Genomic DNA, 27,567 nt, shown 5'->3' with positions numbered 1-27,567 from the left:
TGAAAAGTGGTGCGTGCAAAATTATCCGGCCCCTTTACTTTCAGTGCAGCAAACTCACTCCAGAAGTTCAGCAAGGATCTCTGAATGATCCAATGTTGTCCTAAATGACTGATGGTGATAAATAGAATCCACCTGTGTGTAATCAAGTCTCTGTATAAATGCACCTGCTCTGTGATAGTCTCAGGGTTCTGTTGAAAGCGCAGAGAGCATCATGAAGACCAAGGAACACACCAGGCAGGTCCGTAATACTGTTGAGGAAAAGTTTAAAGCCGGATTTGGATACAAAAGGATTTCCTAAGCTTTAAACATCCCAAGGAGCACTGTGCAAGCAATCATTTTGAAATGGAAGGAGTATCAGACCACTGCAAATCTACCAAGACCTGACCGTCCCTCTAAACTTTGAGCCCAGACAAGAAGACTGATCAGAGATGCAGCCAAGAGGCCCATGATCACTCTGGATGAACTGCAGAGAACTACAGCTGAGGTGGGAGAGTCTGTCCATAGGACAACAATCAGTCGTACACTGCACAAATCTGGCCTTTATGGAAGAGTGGCAAGAAGAAAGCCATTTCTCAAAGATATCCATAAAAAGTCTCGTCTAAAGTTTGCCACAAGCCACCTGGGAGACACACCAAACATGTGGAAGAAGGTGCTCTGGTCAGATGAAACCAAAATCCAACTTTTTGCCCACAATGCAAAACGATATGTTTGGCGTAAAAGCAACACAGCTCATCACCCTCAACACACCATCCCCACTGTCAAACATGGTGGTGGCAGCATCATGGTTTGGGCCTGCTTTTCTTCAGCAGGGACAGTGAAGATGGTTAAAATTGAGGGGAAGATGGATGCAGCCAAATACAGGACCATTCTGGATGAAAACCTGTTGGAGTCTGCAAAAGACCTGAAACTGGGACGGAGATTTATCTTCCAACAAGACAATGATCCCAAACATACAGCAAAATCTACAAAGGAATGGTTCACAAATAAACGTATCCAGGTGTTAGAATGGCCAAGTCAAAGTCCAGACCTGAATCCAATCGAGAATCTGCGGAAAGAGCTGAAAACTGCTGTTCACAAACGCTCTCCATCCAACCTCACTGAGCTCAAGCTGTTTTGCAAGGAAGAATGGGCAAGAATTTCAGTCTCTCGATGTGCAAAACTGATAGAGACATACCCCAAGCGACTTGCAGCTGTAATCGCAGCAAAAGGTGGCTCTACAAAGTATTAACGCAAGGGGGCTGAATAATTTTGCACACCCCACTTTTTATTTTTTTTATTAGTTAAAAAAAGTTTCAAAAATCCAATAGATTTTGTTCCACTTCACAATTGTGTCCCACTTGTTGGTGATTCTTCACAAAAAATAAACATTTTATATCTTTATATTTGAAGCCTGAAATGTGGCAAAAGGTTGAAAAGTTCAAGGGGGCCGAATACTTTCGCAAGGCACTGTAGTTCTAGGGATGGAGGTGATCTGCTAGATATACTGGTGGAGTCATCACAAGGGTGTCTGCACATTATTCACTTGCACTTAAAAGGAAGATTGCATGTTTTGGACAGCCATTTATACACTGCTCAAAAATTTTTAAAGGAACACTTTGAAAACACATCAGATATCAATGGGGAAAAATATCATGATGAATATCTATACTGATATGGACTGGGTTTAAATGGGCTGACTTTAACCACTTTCAGACCGGACCATTTTGCTGGTCAAAGACCAGACCACTTTTTGCGATTCGGCACTGCGTCGCTTTAACTGACAATTGCGCGGTCGTGCGACGTGGCTCCCAAACAAAATTGACGTCCTTTTTTTCCCGCACAAATAGAGCTTTCTTTTGGTGGTATTTGATCACCCCTGCGGTTTTTAATTTTTTGCGCTATAAACAAAAATAGAGCGACAATTTTGAAAAAAAAACACATTTTTTACTTTTTGTTATAATAAATATCCCCCAAAAATATATAAAAAACATTTTTTTCCCTCAGTTTAGGTCGATACGTATTCTTCTACATATTTTTGGTAAAAAAAAAAAAAAAAAAAAAATCGCAATAATTGATTGATTGGTTTGCGCAAAAGTTATAGCGTTTACAAAATAGGGATAGTTTTGTAGCATTTTTTAAAAAAATTTTTTATTATTTGTTTTTTACTAGTAATGGCGGCGATAAGCGATTTTTATTGCGACTGCGACATTGTGGGGGACCCATCGGACATTTTTGACACATTTTTGGGACCATTGTCATTTATACAGTAATCACTGCTATATAAATGCAGTGATTCCTGTGTAAATGACACTGGCAGTGAAGGGGTTAACCAGTGGGTGGCAGTGTAGGGGTTAAGTGTTCCTAGGGGTGTGTTACTAACTGTGGGGGGGTTGGGCTTTCATTTAGTGAACACTGATCTCTGCTCCAATCACATGGAGCAGAGATCAGCGTCACTAGTTGCTAGGCAGAATGGAGAAATGCTGTTTACAACGGCATTTCTTCATTCAGCCGCTCCGTGAGACGATCGCGGGTATGCCCGCGGCGATCGAGTCCGCGGGTCCCGCGACCGGCCTCACGGGGGTCCCGACCAGCTCCCGATGGCAGGGCGGCAAATTTAAAGGGACGTACATGTACGCCCATTTGCCTGCCCGTGCCATTCTGTCGACGTACATCGGCGTGCGCTGGTTGGCAAGTGGTTAAAGACACCCCGAAAATCTAAGTGAAAAAATTATGCAGCATGCAAGTCCATCGTGCTGAAATTTTATTGCAGAAACTCAAAATGGTACTCTTTAGTTTATAAGGCCCCCGCGCGCTTGTATGCATGCCTGACAACGTCAGGGCATGCTCCTAATGAGAAAACAGATGTTATCTTGGGGTATTTTCTCCCAGATATGAACCAGCGCATCACTGTGCTCCTGAACAGACCAAGGTGCAACATGGCAGTGTCGGATGGACTGGAACATAATGTTCCAGAGGTGTTCTATTGGATTTAGGTCAGGCGAGCATGGGGGCCATTCAATGGGATCAATTCCTTCATCCTCCAGGGACTGGCTGCATACTCTTGCCACATGAGACCGGGGATTGTCCTATTCCAGCAGAAACCTAGGACCCCATTGCAACAGCGTAAGGTGAAGAGATTTTATCCCGATACCAAATAGTAATCAGGGTGCCATTGTCTAGCCTGTAGAGACATGTGTGTCCGTGGATAAGCCTTGCCAGACTATCAATGACCCACAACCAAACCGGTCATACTGAACGATGTTACAAGCAGCATAACATTCTCCATGGCTCCTCCAGACCCTTTCACTTCTGTCACATGTGCTCAGGGTGAACCTGCTCATCTGTGAAAAGTACAGGGCACTAGAGGCGGTCCTGCCAATTCTGGCGTTTAATGGAAAATGCCAATTGAGCTGCACAGTGCTGGGCAGTGAGCACAGGACCCACTAGAGGAAGTCCGGCCCTGTGCTCACTGCCCGGCAAGTACTACACTCCTACTCGGGACGTCTCTGAATTTGGTTATTGGAGGGAGAGATAGATATATATACATCTATTTTGCCTATATTTAGGTTGTCAAACTTTTTTGGTAACATTACATTTTTCTTTTAAGACTGGAAACGACTGACACTGAAGGACACAGATGGAAGTTGGATTTTAACCAGCGGCAGAGTTTTGGCTCTTTGAAGTACTATTACATCCATCAGATAGTACTGCCAGACAGACAAGATAAAAGATACCTCTCCAATGACCATAATTGCTAAATGAGATGAAACAAACATGTTCTTTTAGGTTTACCCACCTGTTTGGATTTTAACTCTATGCAATTTGGAAGTGAATTGATCATTTACAGTGAACACGTGACCACATTCTATTTCTTTTGATTTGGGCTCCTTTGTGAGGACTCTCTGAGTAGGCTTTCCACAGGCAAGAGACTGCAGTGCTCTCACCAGCTCTCGTTCTGGGATATCTGTCTCTTGCTGGATTTCCTGTACAGAAAAGACATTTACAGATTCTGTGAGGAGATGAAACACATGCATTCATAAACTATGATAAACTTAATTCAACAATGTCAGTCCATTAACACCAAGTCTTTTAAGCAGATTAGCAATTAACAATATTTCCCATTTTTCCACTTTACAGAAAGCCAGTATTCGGACAATTTGGTAACGTAAAAAGCAGCTTTTTTTTTGCTAAAGAAAGTTTTAGAACCCCTAAAAAAAAAATATATATATATATATATATATATATATATATATATATACACACACACACACACACACACACACACACACACATATATACACACACACTTTATTTTTATTTTTTTTAGCAGAGGCCCTAGAGAAGAAAATGGAGGTTATTGCAATTTTCTTAGGTTTAGGCTGTGCTTTAACATTTTCTTTACAAGTTACCAGTTTTGAGTTACAGAGGTTGTCTAGTGCTAGAAATATTGTTGATCTCGCTCTGACGTTCGTGGCAATACCTCATGTATGTGGTGCGAACATTTCCATACGTTGGTGGGACCTACATAAGCATTCACCACTGCGCATGAGCAAGGGGGGGATGGGGGGCCTTTGAAGTTTTCTTTATTAAAATTATATTTTTACACTGTCCGTTTTTTATCACTTTTATTCCTATCACAAGGAATGTAAACATCCCTTGTGATAGAAATAAGGCATGACCAGTCCTCTTTATGGAAGAGATCTGGGGTTACGATGCCCCCACAACTATATTCTACAATAGAAAATGGCTTAAAAAAAAAAAAAAAATGGCCTTGTTTACATCGCCGTAAACTGGAAGTGATGTCATGACATCGTTCCCGGCCTCCTAAGTCATATGAGCGGAGGCCATCTTTCCTCTGCTGATCTCTATGGCCAGCCGTCACAACTGCCAGACCAGTTCTCTGGCTTCCCGATGAGCCAGATAAGCCTGAGAACCAATGGAAAGTGGGGGGTCCACCCAACCATGATGGTTCTAACAGTGATCCAGCAGCTAATCAGCCGCTCCAATCCCTTATCAGAAAGAGTGGAGGCTGCAGAAAATTTTAATACAGGAGTTATAGCATCTAGCTGCAGCCATAGCTTGGGTATTAAAATGCAAAGTAATGTCATTTTCCCAGTTAAGCGGTCAGCAAGTAGTTCAATAGACCCTGTTAGCTTGTCTATTCAGGCAGTGACAGATCCTCTTTAAAGCCTACTTCTCAATCCAGTTATGCTCCAATTTGCAGTACTTTACTAGCACAAAATACAACACATCAAGCTTACAGCGCTAATGTCACGTTGTTCAGGATTAGCAATATATGACCCATAGAGAGGTTTCATGCTACCTTGTGCCTGGTTCTCAATAGGTGTGATTCCAGATGCAACTTAATCGCATAGAATTGCATGACAATGGAAATTTTTCTAAAGGTGCCTGTTCACATCAATGTAGCACAGAACACATTTGGAAAAGGGCCCTGTGCTACTCTGGTGCGATTATAGCGCAATTCTGGTCCCACAGAATATGTAAACCAAATCCAAAATGAAACTAGGTCGCAGTACACAATTGCACTGAAAAATCAGATCAAATCACAGCCACAGTAGTGTGAGCCTAGCCTTATACCCAAAAGTATTGGGTATATTTTAGTGGCTGCAATGGAAAACACCATTAGGTAAACATTTTAAACGTGAGTATTACTGAATTTGCTATATAGAGAATCTGTCACTGTCTAAAATAAAAAAAAGTAGCATGACGGCTTTAAAAAAAAAAAAATTGCAAATTCAAGTCTATAAAGCCCAGTTACACAGAACTGGGAATTAAGCATTCAAGGAGACAAATATTTATGCGTTTCATTCATGTCATCTTGCTACTTTTAATATTTTCCACGCTCTAATTTTGCTATAAAAAGACTGTTTGCATACAGAAGTAATGACTCATCTGTGTCTCAAACCTTATCAGGTAGTCTTGATTGAACAAAGTAAGGCTTCTCTGGCCAGGAGAAGGGATTCTCGCATGAACACTGTTGATGGGGGAAATCGAGCAAATTTCTTACCTGCAACCCGTGGTTGCAGGAAAGAAATTTGCTCGGTATATGGCCGGCCTTAAGTAACTTATGAAAATCAAATAGTAGATAACCTATGGAGCTCAATAAGTAGAATTCTAAATCAACTTTAGTTTTCAGTTGCAACCCAAAAAAACAAAACAACCGCAGAAGTCCAAGTAGTAAGTAGATATGCACAGAACTCTTGCAGTCAACTTATTTGTAAGTAAAAGACAAGAAAAAATACAATGGGGGTAAAAAAATATTTCATTCCCTACCTCAAAAGTGTACTTTTCTCGGTTGTTGAAGAGTATTAATATGGTCATCTGGAAGGTTGAGACTTGCAGTATGTGTTTTCGTGTGTTGGAACCAGTAACTTGAGCGCCTCCTACACCGACCTCTGAGCCATCCTCCTGAAAAGAAAATGCACACAACCATGCACATTAACGAACTAGGATTTATTATGTGGGGCATCTTCTAGGATACCATTTTCTCTATATTCAAATCTTTCTACTAACCTTTTTCACAGGTCCATAAAAAGTGGCATTAAGATCTGCAGAACCCATGTGGTGTTGCAATGTCAGCTGCCGTCCACTGTGTTTAGCAAGATAAAACCTTTAATCAAAGCAAACGCAATATTTTAATTACTTACACCAATAAATGAGCAAGGGCTCACATATTGTGGGAAATTGCAGCAGAACAGATGTTAAAAGATCTCTGCTAAGCCTCAAATGGCTTCATAACATGAACAATTTAGAACATCTTTAACTGGTTCTGGGCAGTCCTTGTGTTTTTAAAAGCAAAAAAAACTGCGTATAGAGCATTAGCTCCCTTAGAGCCACACCTTCTAAGCACAACATTAATGCAAATAAAAAAAATCTCACATTATCCAGTGGACAATTCTTGTTGCTATCAAACAGCATATAGTGGGACTATAAGCTGTTTGAGGGGTTATGCACTGCATTTTCAAACTAGCTTCTGTTTCTAGGACACTAGTATAGATTTCTCAGCACTCAGGTAAAGACATCCACTTTTTATAAATTTTAGTGCACACAAGTATTGAGTAAATAAATACTGAATATGTCTAGCCTCAAAACTTCATGTGCTGCAAAATATTACAGTATCCCAATTATCAGGAAGTAAATTTTACAGCTTTATTAGTTTAGCATTAATGTAAATGAGGGACCTAGAATTCTTGCTTTCCCTTTGCCACTTAGAGCACTTTGACGACATGTAGCAAATTAAACTCATGTATGCACTCTACAGAGACAAATACGCAGGGCGAAGGGGCACTTTCAATATTTTTTTACATTTTTTCACTTTATTTTACGCACATAACTTTATTGCTATCACTAGGGGGCGAACAAGACCCACGAGTCCTGTAAAAGTGGTTCGGCAGCTCTACAGCTCACCCATATTAGTTTTAGCTCTGGGTCCTGCAGCATAACACAGAAACCAGCTCACAGCTACTACTGCAGCTATGAGCTTGTCTTAAAAACTTTGCAGACTTTGGACATACCAGACAGACACAGAAAGGAAGTTTCTGGACAGCATCCCACATATACGAGGATAAACTCAGGGCTGTTCTACACTATATTAGGAATACTGAGAAAATGGAGTGTAAAAGAGCAAGTTAAAACACAAAATTGTCACAGAAAACATGTATAATTGCTTAAAACCAGAGGAATGTCAGTTTTCAGGCAGAATATTCTGCTTTTAGAATGTCTTATTTTACCTTCTAAATACTTCAAATGCATGCCTGGCAGAAGGTGGGATGTTGCACTTCGGTGTAGCAGACTGTGTGGGCCAGTAGCCAGTCGTAAGAACTCTGACTGTGAGATCTACCCCTCCTAAGGAGACCTGAAACAAGGCAAAAGCACCAATAAGAATGTCACCACACACAGGGAAGATGAAGGCATGTTGAGTAATCACGGACATTTCATACCCCTGTTGTCTGCAGATGTTGCCTGAATTCATCCATAGTAGTGTTGGAAATACTCATGTCTCTGAACATGCCTTCTAATTTTGAAGTGAATTGGCAGCCACACTCGGTCTGAAAGGAAACAAACAAAAAAAAAAAAAAAGGTTCTAAACATGGATACTTGAGTAGAACATACTTTTAAAAAGGGTGTAAAGGCTCATGCACATCACCGGAACAGATGGGGTCAGGTAAGGGGGGGGGCGGAGGATCTCTGGGGGCAGCAGCAGAAAAGAAGGTTTTTGCATTAAGGTGAAAAACCATGGGACTTCCCTTCTAAAGCCAACCCAAGCCTAAGCTTTTTTTTTTTCCTGGTTTTAAACAATGTTGGAAAGGGTTGGGAGGCTCTGGTTACAATCTTGTCCCCCCTTGGGGAATGGTTACGTTCAGCTCCTGTCTCAGTAAAACAGACACAGAATCTGAAAAGCAAACTGCTTCTGCTGTGCTCTCTCTTTAAAAAAAATAAAATAAAAAATACCCACAGCAGTATACATGTAGTTTGTAAAAATATAGGATTTTTAAAACAGCTTACCAGTAAAACCCTTTTTTTCTTGGAGTACATCACGGGACACAGAGCACCATAGTAATTATGTGGGTATAAGGCACCTTCAGGTGATGGACACTGGTATACCCAATACAGGAAGTTCACTCCCTATATAACCCCTCCTCCTACCAGGAGTACCTCCGTTTTTGTATCAAAGCAATATACCTAAACCCCAGAAAAGAGGGGAGGGACCTCTGTGTCCCGTGATAGAAATATATATGGAAGGCAATCATTTTACTATTTTGTGTGCCACATCCAAAAATTGTAAACCAAGAATTAGAACACCCCTAGTGGTGGACTTTTTAGGCATGTACAATAAGTATCAAGTATATAAAAGGTACAAAAGGAGATTTTTTATTGAAATGGTATTATAAGAAAAACATAAAACAGGGAATGCATAAGTACATTAGTAATCTATATACATACTAATCATGCATGACCAAAAAGATCTGGGACCCGGGGGTCAAGCCCTGCAAGGTGAGGCGTTACAGGCAAAACCTTGTGCTTTGTATACGAGGCCTTGGCCTCAGTGGCACTTTCGATGGATCCGGTCTATGGGGGCTGATTAAATCCAGCAAGGATCCTCCAGTGGAGCTCTTCAGAGCACATCTTCACTCATGACCAACACCTTAGACACTGGTGAAAAAACTGAATTACTCCTGGTAGGAGGAGGGGTTATATAGGGCATGAACTTCCTGTATTGGGTATACCAGTGTCCATCACTTGAAGGTGTCTATATAACCACATAGTGATTACTATGGTGCTCTGTGTCCCGTGATGTATGATAAAGAAAACAAAGTTTGTGGCCCCATGAATAATAAGTGACCAATACCATACCACGCATTCACTGTCAAACTAAAATCTGTACTTGCGAAGCAAAAAAAAAAGGCAGACAAGAAGCCTTCTGATTGGAATTGCAATACTCAATGTCCTTCAAACATGGTGGCATAGAGAAGAAAGAAAAAGAGAAGAGAAGAGTCACCTTTAATTTGGATATCATATTTTTTTCAGAGTCATCAGACACACTCTTGTTGGTAAGTAGTCGTCTAGCCAAATGCTGCTTGTAGTAACGTTCAAACACATCTTTTTCTTGCATGAATCTAAAAAGGACCATTGCCTTGTCAAGTATGGATTCCACCTCCTGTTCTGTGAGCTTTAAAAAAGAAAAAAATCACTTAATGTTAGACAACTTTAAAGACACTACACTATTAATAGCATTAAAAACCCTTAAAAGTGCTGCTGTACATTAAAGCATCTTTCACATTGCAGGTGTTCATACTCAATAATATTGCCTCAGCTGTGCCCAACGGGAAAATGACCTAGGGGCACTGTTCCAGCTTACTAGAATAAAGGATCTATTGCTTCTCCTCTCATTAGGAGCTGTTAGTTTTGTCACAGCTTCAAAAAAAATCTTACCCAACATTTACAGCTCAATTCCTGTCCCCTGCACCAAATAAAGACGGAAGCCAATATGACCAGACACATGTACCGTATTTATCGGGGTATAACACGCACCGGCGTATAACACGCACCCCAAGTTTAGGAGGGAAGTTTAAGGAAAAAAAAAATTACATTTAAATGCCCGTCAATGCAGCCTTAGTGTGCATCTGCAGCCTTGTCCATCATTGCAGAATGATCAGTGTCATTTGCAGCTTGCCCAGCGCTGTTTGCAGCCTTGCAGAGTGTCATTTGCAGCTTGCCAGTGTCATTTCCAGCTCGCCCAGCGCCGTTTGCAGCCTTGCCCATGTTTAAATATCCTGCCCCGAGACAGACCGAGCGAGCGCCGCCGAAAAAGACCGAGCCGTCTGCTCGGCTCCGCTCGCAGTCCCGCCCCCCTGCTGTTTCTGGAGCGAGCGCTGCCGAAAAAGACCGAGCCGACTGTGTATTCGGCTTGGCTCGTAGTCACGCCCAGTATGGGCAGGACTGCGAGTAGAGCACACAGTACAGTCGGTTCGGTCTTTTTAGGCAGCGCTCGCTCCAGAAACAGCAGGGAGGCGGGACTTCGAGCGGAGCCGAGCAGACGGCTCGGTCTTTTTCGGCGGCGCTCGGTCTTTTAGACTCACAGACAGTGGGGATCGGCGTATAACCACGCACCCACGACTTTCCCCCGATTTTAAGGGGGAAAAAGTGTGTGTTATACGCAGATAAATACGGTAAGTCACTGGTGCCATCAATCGCATAAACCCACATTCATTTATAGAGAGATACTGAGGAAATATTCATTTTCATTCCCCACATAGCAAACTTGAGCTGGCCATACACTGATGCAAAATTATCAGGTTCAGCAAGCACAGGCTAAATCTTGATCAGTATGTTGCTGTCCCTGTAGGGTGTTCGGCCCTTTTCACATGGGCGATCCGATCAGCTCCAGTAGTCAGTTTTTCAGGTGGACTTGATCGGATGGTTCATGTATCCCATTAGACTGGAGGGTGTGAAAGCGACTTGTGTCCATTTACACCTGCCTAATGCCAATCTGATCCATGCCAAAAAAACAAAAAAACAAACACACACACACACAAAAAAAAAAGGATCTGTTCCCCTCTTCTTGACAGATCGGATCATAGGACAGTCAGGTATAAATGGACAGCTGATCTGTTTACACCAGACTGCCCAAAGAGCAGAAGAGACAGTGTCAGTGTCCACTCTGCAGAAACTGAGCAGACACAGACCTGACAGCTACCCGCTCTGCAGGGGGATCAATGGACAGATCCGCTGCTGAGTAAAGCGGATTCTCCCCCGTGTAAAAGATGCCTAAAGCCCCGTACACATGATACTAAAATTGTATGAAAAGTACCACTTTGGAAACGATCGTACGATAATCGGATTGTTAGTACAGAGCTGTCGAGAGACAATCATGACAGTTCAACCGATATTATCTGATTGGAAATGCACAAAAAAATTTTTTGTACAACGCCAGATGGTACGATTTTTGTCTAATCAGTATTGCAGTCATTCGAAAATGCAATACAAATGCATAACAGAATATATCACTTCCAAATCTGTCGCACAATACTTTTTGTGACGCAAGTAAACTCTTCAGGTTTGATCCTAGATTAGAAGAAAAGGCTGGACAGCTGCACTCCTATGCAATTTCTTTATTCAAGTGCCGGATACAAAGATGAACTACAGGTATCAGCTTACATGTTTCACACCAAGGTCGGGTGCTTACTCATAGCTTAGGTGTGAAACATGCAAGCTGATAACTGTAGTTCACCTTTGTATCTGGTACTTGAATAAAGAAAATGCATAGGAGTCCGGCCGTCCAGCCTTCTTTTCTTCTAAGTATCTGTATGCATACAGGGCTCGCACCCTCCACATGGGGTAGAGGCTTTTTGGAGCAGTAGGGTAAGAGAAACTGCCTTAGAGCAATGTACATATTTGATCTGAGATTAGCATACAAAAAAATAAATAAATAAAACTGGACGATCATTCATCCGATAATCTCATCGTGTGTACCAGGCATAGTTCACCTTTTCAAACGCTAACGCTTTAAACTTAGCGGACTCATGAGCTCCACTAGTAAGTGGAGTAGTTAAAACACCACTTGCCCACTCAGAACAGATAGTGGAAAAAAGAAAAAAAATGCATTGCCAGGACAACTTACTCCTTTAACTCCTTTTTTGAGTTTGTCATCAATAAATAAAGAAAGGTACTCAGGGGATCTGGAGTTCAGATTGAGGAAGTACTCAAAATCACCAGCAATAGTTTGCTTGAAAAGACGGTCATTACTAAATGACTCCTGAAGAAACCTGTCAAATCTACTCTTCAGGTCTAGGAGGCCCTGTAAATAAGAAAAGACCAACATTAAGATGTTACATCAAATAAATCATCTTCTGCCAATATGCAGTATAGCACATTTAAACTTCCCCAATTATACAAGGATTAGGAAAGTTACAGAAAAGTACTTTTAAGTAGCTACTCTACCCAAGATCAGAGACTCCTAAATATATGTCAAAGATGGCATTGAACTAATTGGGTATTTATCGGTTTTGCTTCCGTGTCAGATTTTAAATGGATTGCAAAACACGGTGACGTGTAAATTCATGTTGCTTGGGAATCATGCACATAAATAATGACATCCAAATACTTTTTTTGGTGGAGATTTTCTATGATCATAGACAGATGATTCTGGCCAAACAAAAAGTTCACTTTAACCACTTGCCGACCTGCCCCCACAGTTGTACTGCGGAATAGCAAAGCTGGGCGAGGCAACGTTATGCAACGTTGCTTCTCCCTGTGGCCACTAGGGGCGCGCATGCCCCCTGCTTGCCCACAGAGCCGATGTGAGTGCCCAGGGGTCTCTGAGGGGAGAACTGACAGATCGTCTGTTCATACAAAGTATGAACAGCAATCTGCTCCCCTACACAGTCCCCTTTCCCCGTCAGTTAGAACAAACACTAGGGAACACATTAACCCCCTCGATCGCCCCCTAGTGGTTAACCCCTTCACTGCCAGTAACATTTTTATGGTAATCAATGAATTTTTATAGCACTGATCGCTGTAAAACTGCTAATAGTCCCAAAAATGTGTCAAAATTGTCCGTGTCCGCCATGTCGCAGTCCAAAAAAAAAAAAAAATAAATAAATAAAAAAAAACGCAGATCGCCGCCATTACTAGTAAAAAAAAAAAGCCATAAAAACTATCCCCTATTTTGTAGATGCTAACTTTTGCGCAAACCAATCAATACACGCTTATTGCAATTTTTTTACCGTCAATATGTAGAATAGGTGAACAAAATGAGCTGCGCTAAAAACAAATAATTAAAAATTAAAAATTAATCAAACACCTAAAACCTAATCAAAACCTATACCAATAAACGTGAAAAACAATATTGAATTGACAAAAAATGTGATTAGTAAATAGTATACATGAATACTATCATATCATCATAGAGTGAATAAAGTGTATACTAGATCTAAAATGAAATTAGTATAAATAATATAGAAAAAACCCCACAATAATTAATGTAAATTGAAACAAAAAATAATAATGTGTGCTAAATCTAAACGAAATTTTACACTCACATACGTAAAGAAAAAACGATCACATAAAAAACGAGCCGGCCGGACTCGTGTGCCGCCCGCACTTCCTGGTTGGGCGTAGAACGCGGAGACGTCAGAACGGCGTTCTGACGTCTCCGCGTTCTACGCCCAACCAGGAAGTGCGGGCGGCACACGAGTCCGGCCGGCTCGTTTTTTATGTGATCGTTTTTTCTTTACGTATGTGAGTGTAAAATTTTTTTTAAATTCTACTTTATTAAACCAAGTGGTTTTACGCTATGCGAGTGTCTTTGATCTTTTATATATGATCCACGATACCCTCGTTTCCTGATTGGAGGCTTCGTACTGGAGATAGAGACAGCGTGGTGTCAGCAATCTACGACACCTTCGTTCCCCGATTGGAGCCTTCGTATTGGAGATGTAGATGGTGGGATGCCTGTGACGGTTCACCCAGAAACCTCTGTGCTGTTGCCTTACTGATCTCACTAACACTGGGATCTAAAGCTCTGGTAAGCGGCCCCTCTTCTCACTGGTGTAGGATTGTTTTGAATATTTTCTATATACACGCATTTGTGGATATTTTTGCACCCTAATATCAAGTTTGAAGAATCAATAATATTTTTGGACTAAAAAAATTTAATTTTTTTATTTTTTTTTTTCTTCATCCCATATGAACTTTTTATGGTTTTTGAATATTATTTTTGTTAATTTTATTCGTTTAGATTTAGCACACATTATTATTTTTTGTTTCAATTTACATTAATTATTGTGGGGTTTTTTCTATATTATTTATACTAATTTCATTTTAGATCTAGTATACACTTTATTCACTCTATGATGATATGATAGTATTCATGTATACTATTTACTAATCACATTTTTTGTCAATTCAATATTGTTTTTCACGTTTATTGGTATAGGTTTTGATTAGGTTTTAGGTGTTTGATTAATTTTTAATTATTTGTTTTTAGCGCAGCTCATTTTGTTCACCTATTTAGTTTGATATCGGAGTATTACGATTAGGGTTGCTGCTTATAGGTTGCTTTCTTTTGTTGTTTGAGTAGCGCGGTTTACCCTTTGTACCGAATATGTAGAATACACATCGGTCATATATTTTTGGGGGATATTTATTATTGCAAGAAGTTTAAAAAATTGTCACAGTTTATAGTGCAAAAAAAAAAAAAAAACCACAGAGGTGTTTAAATACCACCAAAAGAAAGCTCTATTTGTGGGAAAAAAGGACAATTTTGTTTGGGTGCAACGTGTCACGGCCGCGCAATTGTTAAAGCAGCGCTGAATCGGAAAAAGTGCTCTGGTCAGGAAGGGGGTAAATCCTCCGGGGCTGAAGTGTTTATGAAAAAAATTTGCAATTTTTTTTCTTCCCTAGGTGCCTGCAGATCATGTGCGCAATTGTCAGGCTCCTGCAGACTCTATAGCAGTCTGCTTGTACAGTCTCCAGTACAGGCAAAATGGTTACTGGAGAGCAGGAAGAATCCATGAACTACGAAAGCTCATCAGCAACCTCACATTTCATTGAGAACTACAAGTCGGGATCCTTTTATCCTTGGCTGCTGTCAAAATTGGGAGGGGGGGGGTTGGCAGTGCAGGTGGGTGGGTGGTTGCTGAACATGCCACACAAATACAGGTGTAGCATGTATGAAATGGATAAAATTTATCAAAAGACAGAGTGGTATGGTGGTTATTTTCTTTCACCTTTTGTTAGCCAGTCGTGTTAAGGTCCGGGAGAAGCGTGGTTACACGTGAAACATGTGAAGCCTAGTATCACTATTGAATCATCTTTTATGTTCCACAATTTTGTCTTTATACCAATTTTTGGATTATGGAATGTTCAAGAGACGTCTTTCTTATTACCAAGTGTATTATGGTTGACTATAATGACCGTCTATGGTTTTTAATGTTATGTTACATATTTTTTCTGATATACTTGTGAATAAAATTATTTTTTAACCAATTATTTGTGATTGTGCCTATAAAGTCCATAGTCCTTCTCGTTTTTTTCTATTTAAAACAGGTGTAGCATGTAACATGTTCATAAAATGTGAACATATCCTTTAACAAATCCTGTTTACAGATTCCTATTCACATCTTTTTGTTGAGGCCATTTCTAGACTTTGCAGTTTGTATATTTAACTGAAAAACAACAGTACATAAAAAGCAACAATCACCATTTTATTCTCTAGGGGTGTATATACACATATACACATACACACAAACAAATGACAGAAAAAGGCTTAAGCATGAAATGGTTAAAGAAGTCCTACCTGGATATAATCAACCGGATTCTTTCCTTCCCCTTCTTCAGAAACCAGGGCTTTCCCCTGTTCTCGAAGGTATAAACTCATACATTCACACATTGTCTTGAGACCATTTGGAACCCTACTGAATAACTTGTACATACAGGCCAAATCTAAGAAAAATTAAAAATAAAGTGATTTAAAAAAAAAAAAATAATAATTCAAAAACAACATTTACTTAATGCTACCCAACTGAAGAGTGAACCTCCCAAGTCACAAACTGTAAAAAAAAAAAAAAAAAAAAAAAACAGTAATACTGCTAAAGAACAGGTACAAATCTTATTTCCAATAAAACTTTACATACCTCTGTGGAGATTCTTTATTCCAAGTCCAGGCTGTAAGTAGGGCCTCTACCTGTTGATACAAGCCTTTACTCTACAAGCCAATCCCAATCAAATCAGTCTGTCACTTACATTAGTGGCCAAAAATATGCACACTAGAAAAACGCAGGGTATGTAATATCAAGTGACTGATTTACTCCAAAAGCACAGAAACTCTGGTTTCCTACTCACAATCGGGGCCTAGGGGAACTGTATTGCGATCACATGATTGCTGGGATAGCCTCTGATTGGCCATCACAGTGATCATTAATTCTGTAGCCCACCAATGTTGTTCCATTTTTGTGAATATTTGAAGTGTGCGTAGAGCAGTGCACATGATGACTGCAACATTTAATTGCTCGTTCCAAACGATCCTGGGGGGGGGGGGGGCGGGGGGGGGGGGGGGGGGGGTGGGGGTAAAGTAGGGGATCTGAGCTCAGAGAATGCAGAAAAAATAAAAATAAAGACTGGCCAGGAAATAGTCCAATCCAAAACTTGCTTTAAAAAATCTGGTAAAGATCAAGAAACAAAATGACAACTAGGATCCATATTAAAATGCTGGCATCAAATTGCTACACTAAAATAACTTTAACCACTTTCAGACCGGACCATTTTGCTGGTAAATGACCAGAGGTCTTTTTACACTTTGGCACTGCGCTGCTTTAACTGGTAATTGCGCGGTCATGCAATGTTGTACCCAAACAAAATTTGCGTCCTTTTCTTCCCACAAATAGAGCTTTCTTTTGATGGTATTTGATTGCCTCTGCGATTTTTATTTTTTGCGATATAAACGTAAAAAGACCGCAAATTTTGAAAAAAAATGATATTTTCTACTTTTTGTTATTAGAAAAATCCAATAAACTCAATTTTAGTCATACATTTAGGCCAAAATGTATTCAGCCACATGTCTTTGGTAAAAAAAAAGTCAATAATTGTATATTTATTGGTTTGCGCAAAAGTTGTCACATCTACAAACTAAGGTACGTTTTCTGGAATTTACGCAGCTTTTAGTTTACGACTGCCTATCTCATTTCTTGAGGTGCTAAAATGGCAGGGCAGTACAAAACCCCCCCAAATGACCCCATTTTGGAAAGTAGACCCCCTAAGGAAACTGATAAGAGGCATGTTGAGCCCATTGAATATTTAATTTTTTTGCCTCAAGCGATTGAATAATGACAAAAAAAAATTTTTTTTTTTTTTTTTACACAAAGTTGTCACTAAATGATATATTGCTCACACATGCTATGGGCGTATGTGAAATGACACCCCAAAATAAATTCTGCTGCTTCTCCTGAGTACGGGGATACCACATATGTGGGACTTTTTGGGAGCCTAGCCGCGTACGGGGCCCCGAAAACCAAGCACCGCCTTCAGGCTTTCTAAGGGCGTAAATTTTTGAGTTCACTTCTCACTACCTATTACAGTTTTGAAGGCCATAAAATGCCAAGATGGCACAAAACCCCCACAAATGACCCCATTTTAGAAAGTAGACACCCCAAGCTATTTGCTGAGAGGCATGTTGAGTTCATGGAATATTTTATATTTTGCCACAAGTTGCGGGAAAATTACAAACTTTTTTTTTTTTTTTTTTTTTTTAACAAAGTTGTCACTAAATGATATATTGCTCATGCATGCCATGGGCATATGTGAAATGACACCCCAAAATAAATTCTGCTGCTTCTCCTGAGTACGGGGATACCACATATGTGGGACTTTTTGGGAGCCTAGCCGCGTACGGGGCCCCGAAAACCAAGCACCGCCTTCAGGCTTTCTAAGGGCGTAAATTTTTGAGTTCACTTCTCACTACCTATTACAGTTTTGAAGGCCATAAAATGCCAAGATGGCACAAAACCCCCACAAATGACCCCATTTTAGAAAGTAGACACCCCAAGCTATTTGCTGAGAGGCATGTTGAGTCCATGGAATATTTTATATTTTGCCACAAGTTGCGGGAAAATGACAAACTTTTTTTTTTTTTTTTTTTTTTCACAAAGTTGTCACTAAATGATATATTGCTCACGCATGCCATGGGCATATGTGAAATGACACCCCAAAATAAATTCTGCTGCTTCTCCTGAGTACGGGGATACCACATATGTGGGACTTTTTGGGAGCCTAGCCGCGTACGGGGCCCCAAAAACCAAGCACCGCCTTCAGGCTTTCTAAGGGCGTTACAGTTTTGAAGGCCATAAAATGCCAAGATGGCACAAACCCCCCCCCAAATGACCCCATTTTAGAAAGTAGACACCCCTAAATTTAGGGGTACACTAGTGAGACTAGGTAATAAATGGCGGGTGCCCTGAAACTATAAAAAAATAACTAACCAACCAGCGTCACCTGTAACAGTTATATGGTGATCACTGGTGAAAGGGTTAACTAGGGGGCAATTAGGGGGCTTTATGCGGTAGTATATGGGGGTCCCTGGCGCTATAAAAAGCTGCAGCGAACCTAAATACCTACCTGCCTAACTAGCGTCACCTGTGACACTAATACAGCGATCAGAAAAACGATCGCTTATTAGGCTGGGTTCACACTGGAGCGATGCGGGAACGCCACGAATGCGCGGCGGGTTCCCGCATCGCATGCCTCCCGGCGGCAGTTCACACTGCCCTATGCGAACTGCTGGGAGTGTCAGTGAAATGTTACTGACACCCCCAGATCAGTTCGCATATCGCAGTGCGATCTGCAAACTCGGATCGCATGGTGTGAACACCCATGCGATCCGATTCTGCTGCGGGCCAAAAAAAGGGTCCCGTGCGAATTTGCGGCGGGTGTGGCGAATGGCTGAACTCGAATCGCACAGAGATCGGATGTGATTTGCACAGCAGTGCGGTGCGAATCACATCCGTTCTCATAAACCGCTGCAATGTGAACCCAGCCTTAGTGACACTGGCGACGGGGGGTGATCACGGGGTTAAACCTTTATTGGGGGGGTTAGGGGGGTACCTTAGAACTAAAGGGGGCTAACCCTAACTGCCCTAACAGTTATTAGTCACAAATGACACCCGCCGGGTGATCAGGGGGTTAAACCTTTATTAGGTAATAAATGGCGGGTGCCCTGAAACTATAAAAAAATAACTAACCAACCAGCGTCACCTGTAACAGTTATATGGTGATCACTGGTGAAAGGGTTAACTAGGGGGCAATCAGGGGGCTTTATGCGGTAGTATATGGGGGTCCCTGGCGCTATAAAAAGCTGCGGCGAACCTAAATACCTACCTGCCTAACTAGCGTCACCTGTGACACTAATACGGCGAACAGAAAAATGATCGCTTATTAGGCTGGGTTCACACTGGAGCGATGCGGAAACGCCGCGAATCCGCGGCGGGTTCCCGCATCGCATGCCTCCCGGCGGCAGTTCACACTGCCCTATGCGAACTGCTGGGAGTGTCAGTGAAATGTTACTGACACCCCCAGATCAGTTCGCATATCGCAGTGCGATCTGCAAACTCGGATCGCATGGTGTGAACACCCATGCGATCCGATTCTGCTGCGGGCCAAAAAAAGGGTCCCGTGCGAATTTGCGGCGGGTGCGGCGGGTGTGGCGGGTGCGGCGAATGGCTGAACTCGAATCGCACAGAGATCGGATGTGATTTGCACTGCAGTGCGGTGCGAATCACATTCGTTCTCATAAACCGCTGCAATGTGAACCCAGCCTTAGTGACACTGGCGACGGGGGGTGATCACGGGGTTAAACCTTTATTGGGGGGGTTAGGGGGGTACATTAGAACTAAAGGGGGCTAACTCTAACTGCCCTAACAGTTATTACAGTCACAAATGACACCAATGCAAAAAAAAAAAAAAAATGACATTGGTGTCACTGTGACTGGGGGGCAGGGGTAATTGGGGGGGGTGATCGGGGGGTAAAGGGGGGGTGTGAGTGTGCCTGGCATGTTCTACTGTGTGTGTAGAGTGTTGGTGCAACTCACTGATCCGCTCTCCTCCGTGTCGGAACGAAAAATACCGACACGGAGGAGAGAATACATCACTTCCTCTCCTGTGTTTACATTACAGGAGAGGAAGTGATGTCACCGGGGATTTCTATTCGTCGGGAGTGATCGCGAGGGGGTGGCCATGAATGAATGGCCGCCCCCTCGTCCCGGATCGCTCCCGGACGAAAACCGACCGCCGCAGGCACCGGGCGGGGGCCCGATCGGGCCCCCGACCCGCGGGAGGCAAGGGACGTACATGTATGTCCTTATGCCTGCCCGTGCCATTCTACCGACGTACATCGGCGTGCGGCGGTCGGCAACTGGTTATAAAAAAAGCACTGCATTCCATGGCAGTAAAGTGCAAAGCTGTAATCAACCTGACATTGACATTTTTGTACATACAACAAATACATCACTTCTGTTTGAACATTTGAGATATTAAAAAGTATAACACTGCATTCAGCATTTAGAATAAAAAATGATCTATAAACGCAATTAGTTTCTATACTATGGCAGAAATAAAAAAATCCTTCAGTTTTTGTGGTTAGTAATAAACCACAAAGAAAGAAGGGTGGGACCCCGGTGTCTTGTACCCAGGAAAAAATAATTACTGGTAGCACAAAAAAATAAATCTTTAATTGTACTGTACATCTCATGATACAGACTCTTCATATCCAAAAAGAAGAAAAAAAAAAAAACTGTGCTAAACCATAAATGGTGATCTACAAAGATAAGCTGCTAGCACTCAAAGTCTACAGAAAAGAAAATGATGACTAAAGTGTCAAATGACACTTTGGGTGGAAATTACATCTATACTGACCCTTGCCCTGCTGTTCATAGCAGGCAGTCCTGTATCAATTAATACCGTGTCCTTGTTTAGTTCCTGTCTTTTTCTAAAATTGTATCATTTGGAATCATGCAGGATCCATGCTTTTTTTACTATAAACCCTTTATTTATATTGAATTAGAGGCTTGAGGCACATGCTTGTGTGTTGCAATTCCGGTTCCACCATGTTGTGGACGGTTCCCGGATGTAATTTTCATCTGCGAATGGTCTATAAATACAGTTGCAATGTGGGGAGGCAAAGTTATTCCCCAGTTGAAGAGCCATACAGTCGAAACGCGTCAGTACAGCATTCTTTCGCCTCCCACATTGTGTTGTGGGAGGTGTTTTATGCATATTTTTATCTTGTGATCACTTTTTTGTATCCTGCATTAAGTTGTAGGATATCTTTACATTAAAACCATTTTTGGTTGACTTGCACCATATGGAGCCTATTTTTTTAATTCTATTCCACGTTCGGATCATGGCGATTCCCCCTGCTCCTCCTATGGCACCACCCTTCGGATACATTAGGTTTATCTGCCATCCTGTTCTACGGTCTGGAGATGTACAGTTGGAGTCATGGAACAACTACATCCAGTGGGATCATCAGGTTGTCGGTCTCAGTGCCACCCTGATGTATGGTATAAAAAAACGCATGGTTGGAGTCGCAGGATTACTGCATTCAACACCAAGAATTGAGGCGTTACGAGCTCGTTTGACCCACTGCTGTAAGGTATATGTGTCCACCACATCCGGTAAGAGTACCCAACCTCTCATTTATACCACCTTCAAGTGTATTTTGGCATCCAATCGATCTATCTGGATTTTATGTCTCAGATTTCATCTGAAGGTTGCTCCCCTTCACTGCACTTGTTTGTTTGGACACGCATGTTTATTATATAATTTTGTCAGTGTTTGAACAACACTATTGACTTAAATTTTTGTTTTTCATTTTTTTGAATATACCATTCACATGTTATAGTGTGTTTATGTTACACATTCCACTGGTCTTTGCATTGTGCTTCAGTACTATTCATGAGACATAGTGGATTTATATTTGATCTTATCTTTTTATGGGTAAGTTCTAGATGTCTCCACAGATCTAGTGACATTCTGTCTAGCGCTGCACTAATTTTTATTTCTTTATCTTCATATCCATTATGACAAAGATGTCCCAAAGCACTGAATAGGAGGAGAAGGCAACAAGCTAACTGACCCCAAACAAACTAGAACAGGTTAGAACCCTGCAAAGCTTGGTACCTAAAAGGTGGAGTCCTCAGCAGCTTGAACATCCACATTGTAAAACTTCACAAAAGGTATGAAATGAAGACCAGGTAGCAGCTTCACAAACGTGAGCTACCAAAACCTGACAAATATCCCAGAAGCACCTGGTACAATGAGCAGTCATTGAAAACAAGGGAAATCAATAGACAAAAATCAATAGATAGGAAGCCCGGGAAGCACTTCAGTATCACCCCATAGGACAGAAGCAAACTGGTAGAAATGGAACAAAAGAAGGCACCAAGTGCAGTCAGATACGGGTTTAATACATCAAAAACGGTTAAAAACACTCATAGGAATCAGCAGATAAAGAAGCTCATTCATTTCCAATACAAGGCATCCAGCAGTGGGGTCTTCTTGAAGTGACAAAATCAGAGATCTTGGGAAACAGGATCGTGTGCCAAGAAGACCTCCCTGCTGGACCTCTTGTATTGAAATTCATGAGCTTATTCCATTTTTGATGCATTAAACCCTGATCTACTTAGAAGTGCTTTCTTTTGTTATGTGAGTAAAACAGTCTCGCGTCTCCTAGGATCCTGGCTTCAACAGCCATGTCATTAAAGCAGACAACTGTAAAGAAGGATAGAAGATCGGATCCTGTGACAGGAGTTCGGGTTGACTAGAAGGGTCCATTATTTGTCCTTCGACAATGTCAGAGTCCCAAGTTCTCCTGGGACACACTAGTGTGATAAGAATCACCAGAATGCCCGTCACCCAAATGCTGAAAACCAAACGAGGTAGAAACTGCAATAATGGGAAGGCATAAACGAGTGAGAACTGGTCCATTGGCATTTACAGAGCATTCCACCACAAATGTTTGAGTATCCCTGATCCTGAGTCTGTCCAGTCTCACATTGAACCTCGACACAAGATCCACATCTGGGGTTCCCCACTGTTGGCAGAGATCTTCAGCACCACTCCCCCAATCAGTTGGTGATAGCAACTTCTGGTGCCTCTACAATGCTTTCTGTAGGCCACCACAGTGGCATTGTCAGACTGAACCCTTACATGTAAGCACTTCAGCTGCACCAACCAATGCAGCAAGGCTAATTGCTCTTAATTCCAGACTGTTGATGGGCAGTGGAGACTAAGTCACCTGGACTGCGATTGTCCAGAACTCAACCCCAGCCCAACAAGCCGTCATCCTTCGCCAGGACCCTCCAAGACAGAGGGAGGAACCTCATAGAAATCAGACCTAAATATTAAAGTCACATTGAGCCCCACAGAGCAGACTGCTCGTGAACAAGTCATCCTGTTAACCTATGAAAATTACACCCAAAGTACATAGACCAGGGCTAGCACCCTTGGCGAATACTTTGGGAGCAGTGGACAGACCAAACCGCAAATGGTCGATCATCCATTGCAAACCACGGGAACCTTTGGTGAGACTTGGTAATTGCCAAGCATTTTACATTTTAGTCAAATGCCACGTGTAGGACATCATGCAACATCCTTGAGTTTCATTGGCTATATCAGGATGATGCCTGCATCTGTAGGTATCAAAATTGTCAGCCACTTCCACAGGCAGTGAAAGGGTGTCCCCCACCACCTTTCCCAGACTCTACTGTCCAACCGAGGAGCCCAGGACCATATCGCCCAGCCTTTGGCACACTAAACAGAGGAACTGATGTGGTTCCTCTCTCTCTCTCTCTCTCTCTCTCTCTCCCTGGGAGATGAGAAACCGAAAACGACAAGGACTTCTTCACGTCCGGTTTTGTGTTTACAAGCATCTAATCAAACCGATCTCAGTTTGAGCAAAACGCTTTGGAGGCCAGAGGAGAGATCTGGGGTCTAACACACCCTAGATCTCTCCATAAAGAGAACCTGTCACAGCCCATACTATCACACGGGATGTTGTACAATCCTTGTGATAGCAATAAAGTTGATTAAAAAAAAAGAAAGATTTTTACATGTATGAGAGATGTCAGAACTGGTGTGGGTGGCAAGTGGTTAATTGTAAAGGGTTGGCTGCAATTGTAGAATCGATGGAAGCCAGCATGTCTATTTCTAGAAAACTAGAAATAGTACTGCAATCAGTCACATTACAATGGTATGAAACACAAACTTTCTAATATATGGGGGCTTACCTTCTGTCTTTCCATTCTTCAACATATGGACCAATCCCGAGTTTTCCATCTCCACAATGGTCTTCATGTGTTTGGAAATTAGCTCTCTCTCCACAACCTTCACAATTGGCTCCTCTGTGGATTTGTCTAGACAGTGCATGACTCGTTCTATCTCTTCATTTATCCTAGCCTCTACTTTCTTTATATACACTGAGGCACTGTTTTCAGCTAGAAACTTTTGGCTTTCCATCTGTGGAAAAGACATGTATAGGATATTAAAAAGTGCCGCATCAGGACACTTATGGGTCCATTTACAAAGAATGTGTTTTATAAAGTCACAAACATTCCTGCAGGCTGCACACATTTTCCCGGAATTAAAATGTTCTACATGATCATGTTACAACCAAAAAACATACATGTCTTATTGGTATTTTATGTGATAGGCCAACACAAAGTGGTACATAATTGTGAAGTGGAAGGAAAAATATCAAATTTCAAATTGTTTTACAAATATGTGAAAAGTGTGGCGTGCATTTGTATTCAGCTCCCCAAGTACTTTGTAGAACCGCCTTTTGCTGCAATTACAACTTCAAGCCTTTTTGGGTAGGTCTTCACCAACTTCGCACATCTAGCGAGTGAAATGTTTGCCCATTCCTCTTTGCAAAATAGCTCAAGCTCTGTCAGATTGGATGGAGAGCTTCTGTGAACAGCAATTTTCAAGTCTTGACACAGATTCTCAATTGGATTTAGCTTTGGCCCTTGACTGGGCCATTCTAACATGAACATGCTTTGATTTAACCATTCCATTGTAGCTCTGGCTGTATATTTAGGGTCGTTGTCCTGCTGGAAGGTGAACCTCTGCCCCAGTCTCAAATCTTTTGCAGACTCTTCAAAGATTGCCCTGTATTTTTCTCCATTCATCCTCCCATGCCTTTAGGCCAAAAAGTTACATTTTGTTCTCATCTGACCAGAGAATCTTCATCCACAAGTTTTCTGTGTCCCCCATATGGCTTCTCTCAAACTGTAAATTGGACTTTTTATGGCTTTCTTCTTGCCACTCTTCCATAAAGGCCAGATTTGTGGAGTGCATGAATAGTTATCTTTTGGACAGATTCTCGGACCTGAGCTGTGGATTTGTGCAGCTCCTCCAGCGTTAACATGGGCCTCTTGGCTGCTTCTCTGATTAATGCTCTCCTTGCCCGATTTGTCAGTTTAGGTGGAAAGACATGTCTTGGTAGGCTTGCAGTTATGCCATACTCTTTCCACTTTCTGATAATGGATTGAATAGTGCTCCGTGAGATGTTCAAAGCATGGGATAATTTTTTATAGCCCAACCCTCCTTTAAACTTTTCCACAACTTTATCCATGACCTATCTGGTGTGTTACTTGGCCTGCATGATGCGGTTTGTTCACCAAGGTTCTCTAACAAACCCATGAGGGCTTCAAAGAACAGCTGTGTTTATACAGATTACACACGGACTCCATTTACTAATTAGGCGACTTCTGAAGGCCATTGGCTCTACTAGATTTTAGTTAGTTGTGGTCCGAGTAAAGGGGCGGAATACAAATGCAAGTGACACTTTTCAGATATTTATATGTAAACAAATCTGAAAATAATTTATGATTTTCTTTCCACTTCACAATTATGTACCACTTTGTGTTGGTCTATCACATAAAATCACAATAAAATACATTCACGTTTTTGGTTGTAACATGACAAAATGTGGAAAATTTCAAGGGGTGTGAATACTTTTTCAAGGCACTTTAAATTCCTATGATCGTTACCTCTAGTGGCAAAATTGCTGTATATTTTCTCATTGCAGCGTTTCATAAAACTACATTGCATTTTGCACTATGGCCACTAGATGGAGTTGAAGCACATTTATATGTGAAAAACATGCAAAAAAACATGAGCAGAATGCACTTACAGTGACTACAAGTAGTATTCAACCCCCTGCAGATTTAGCAGGTTTGAGAAGATGCAAATAAGTTAGAGCCTTCAAACTTTAAACAAGAGCAGGATTTATTAACAGATGCATAAATCTTACAAACCAAAAAGTTATGTTGCTCAGTTAAATTTTAATAAATTTTAAACATAAAAGTGTGGGTCAATTATTATTCAACCCCTAGGTTTAATATTTTTTGGACTAACCCTTGTTTGCAATTACAGCTAATAATCGTCTTTTATAAGACCTGATCAGGCCGGCACAGGTCTCTGGAGTTATCTTGGCCCACTCCTCCATGCAGATCTTCTCCAAGTTATCTAGGTTCTTTGGGTGTCTCATGTGGACTTTAATCTTGAGCTCCTTCCACAAGTTTTCAATTGGGTTAAGGTCAGGAGACTGACTAGGCCACTGCAACACCTTGATTTTTTGCCGCTTGAACCAGGCCTTGGTTTTCTTGGCTGTGTGCTTTGGGTCGTTGTCTTGTTGGAAGATGAAATGACGACCCATCTTAAGGTCCTTGATGGAGGAGCGGAGGTTCTTGGCCAAAATCTCCAGGTAGGCCGTGCTATCCATCTTCCCATGGATGCGGACCAGATGGCCAGGCCCCTTGGCTGAGAAGCAGCCCCACAGCATGATGCTGCCACCACCATGCTTGACTGTAGGGATGGTATTCTTTGGGTCGTATGCAGTGCCATCCAGTCTCCAAACGTCACGTGTGTGGTTGGCACCAAAGATCTCGATCTTGGTCTCATCAGACCAGAGAACCTTGAACCAGTCTGTCTCAGAGTCCTCCAAGTGATCATGAGCAAACTGTAGACGAGCCTTGACATGACGCTTTGAAAGTAAAAGGTACCTTACGGGCTCGTCTGGAACGGAGACCATTGCGGTAGAGTACGTTACTTATGGTATTGACTGAAACCAATGTCCCCACTGCCATGAGATCTTCCCGGAGCTCCTTCCTTGTTGTCCTTGGGTTAGCCTTGACTCTTCGGACAAGCCTGGCCTCGGCACGGGAGGAAACTTTCAAAGGCTGTCCAGCCCGTGGAAGGCTAACAGTAGTTCCATAAGCCTTCCACTTCCGGATAATGCTCCCAACAGTGGAGACAGGTAGGCCCAACTCCTTGGAAAGGGTTTTGTACCCCTTGCCAGCCTTGTGACCCTCCACGATCTGGTCTCTGATGGCCTTGGAATGCTCCTTTTGTCTTTCCCATGTTGACCATGTACGAGTGCTGTTCACAAGTTTGGGGAGGGTCTTAAATAGTCAGAAAAGGCTGGAAAAACAGATAATTAATCCAACCATGTGAAGCTCATTGTTCTTTGTGCCTGAACTACTTCTTAATACTTTAGGGGAACCAAACAGAATT

General features: G+C 41.8%; 1 protein-coding gene across 1 annotated transcript in view; it reads right to left on the bottom strand.

Annotated features, from left to right (window-relative positions):
- Positions 1–27,567, bottom strand: part of CUL3 (cullin 3) — a 150,567-nt gene that overhangs the window by 19,911 nt on the left and 103,089 nt on the right. The window contains exons 6-14 of the mRNA XM_077488284.1: positions 24,279–24,507; positions 15,800–15,945; positions 12,122–12,298; positions 9,500–9,670; positions 7,941–8,048; positions 7,731–7,855; positions 6,514–6,610; positions 6,274–6,408; positions 3,776–3,962 (exon numbers count right to left, since the gene is read on the bottom strand). Coding sequence (XP_077344410.1) covers positions 3,776–3,962; positions 6,274–6,408; positions 6,514–6,610; positions 7,731–7,855; positions 7,941–8,048; positions 9,500–9,670; positions 12,122–12,298; positions 15,800–15,945; positions 24,279–24,507 — 1,375 coding nt within the window. The remainder of the gene's footprint in view (positions 1–3,775; positions 3,963–6,273; positions 6,409–6,513; positions 6,611–7,730; positions 7,856–7,940; positions 8,049–9,499; positions 9,671–12,121; positions 12,299–15,799; positions 15,946–24,278; positions 24,508–27,567) is intronic.

The sequence above is a fragment of the Lithobates pipiens genome, unplaced genomic scaffold (assembly GCF_037356315.1).
Source record: "Lithobates pipiens isolate NorthernLeopardFrog02 unplaced genomic scaffold, aLitPip1_a1.2 Scaffold_18, whole genome shotgun sequence".
Lineage (NCBI taxonomy): Eukaryota > Metazoa > Chordata > Amphibia > Anura > Ranidae > Lithobates > Lithobates pipiens.
Note: the sequence above shows the minus strand (reverse complement) of the source record. Positions and strands in the feature narration are given on the sequence as shown.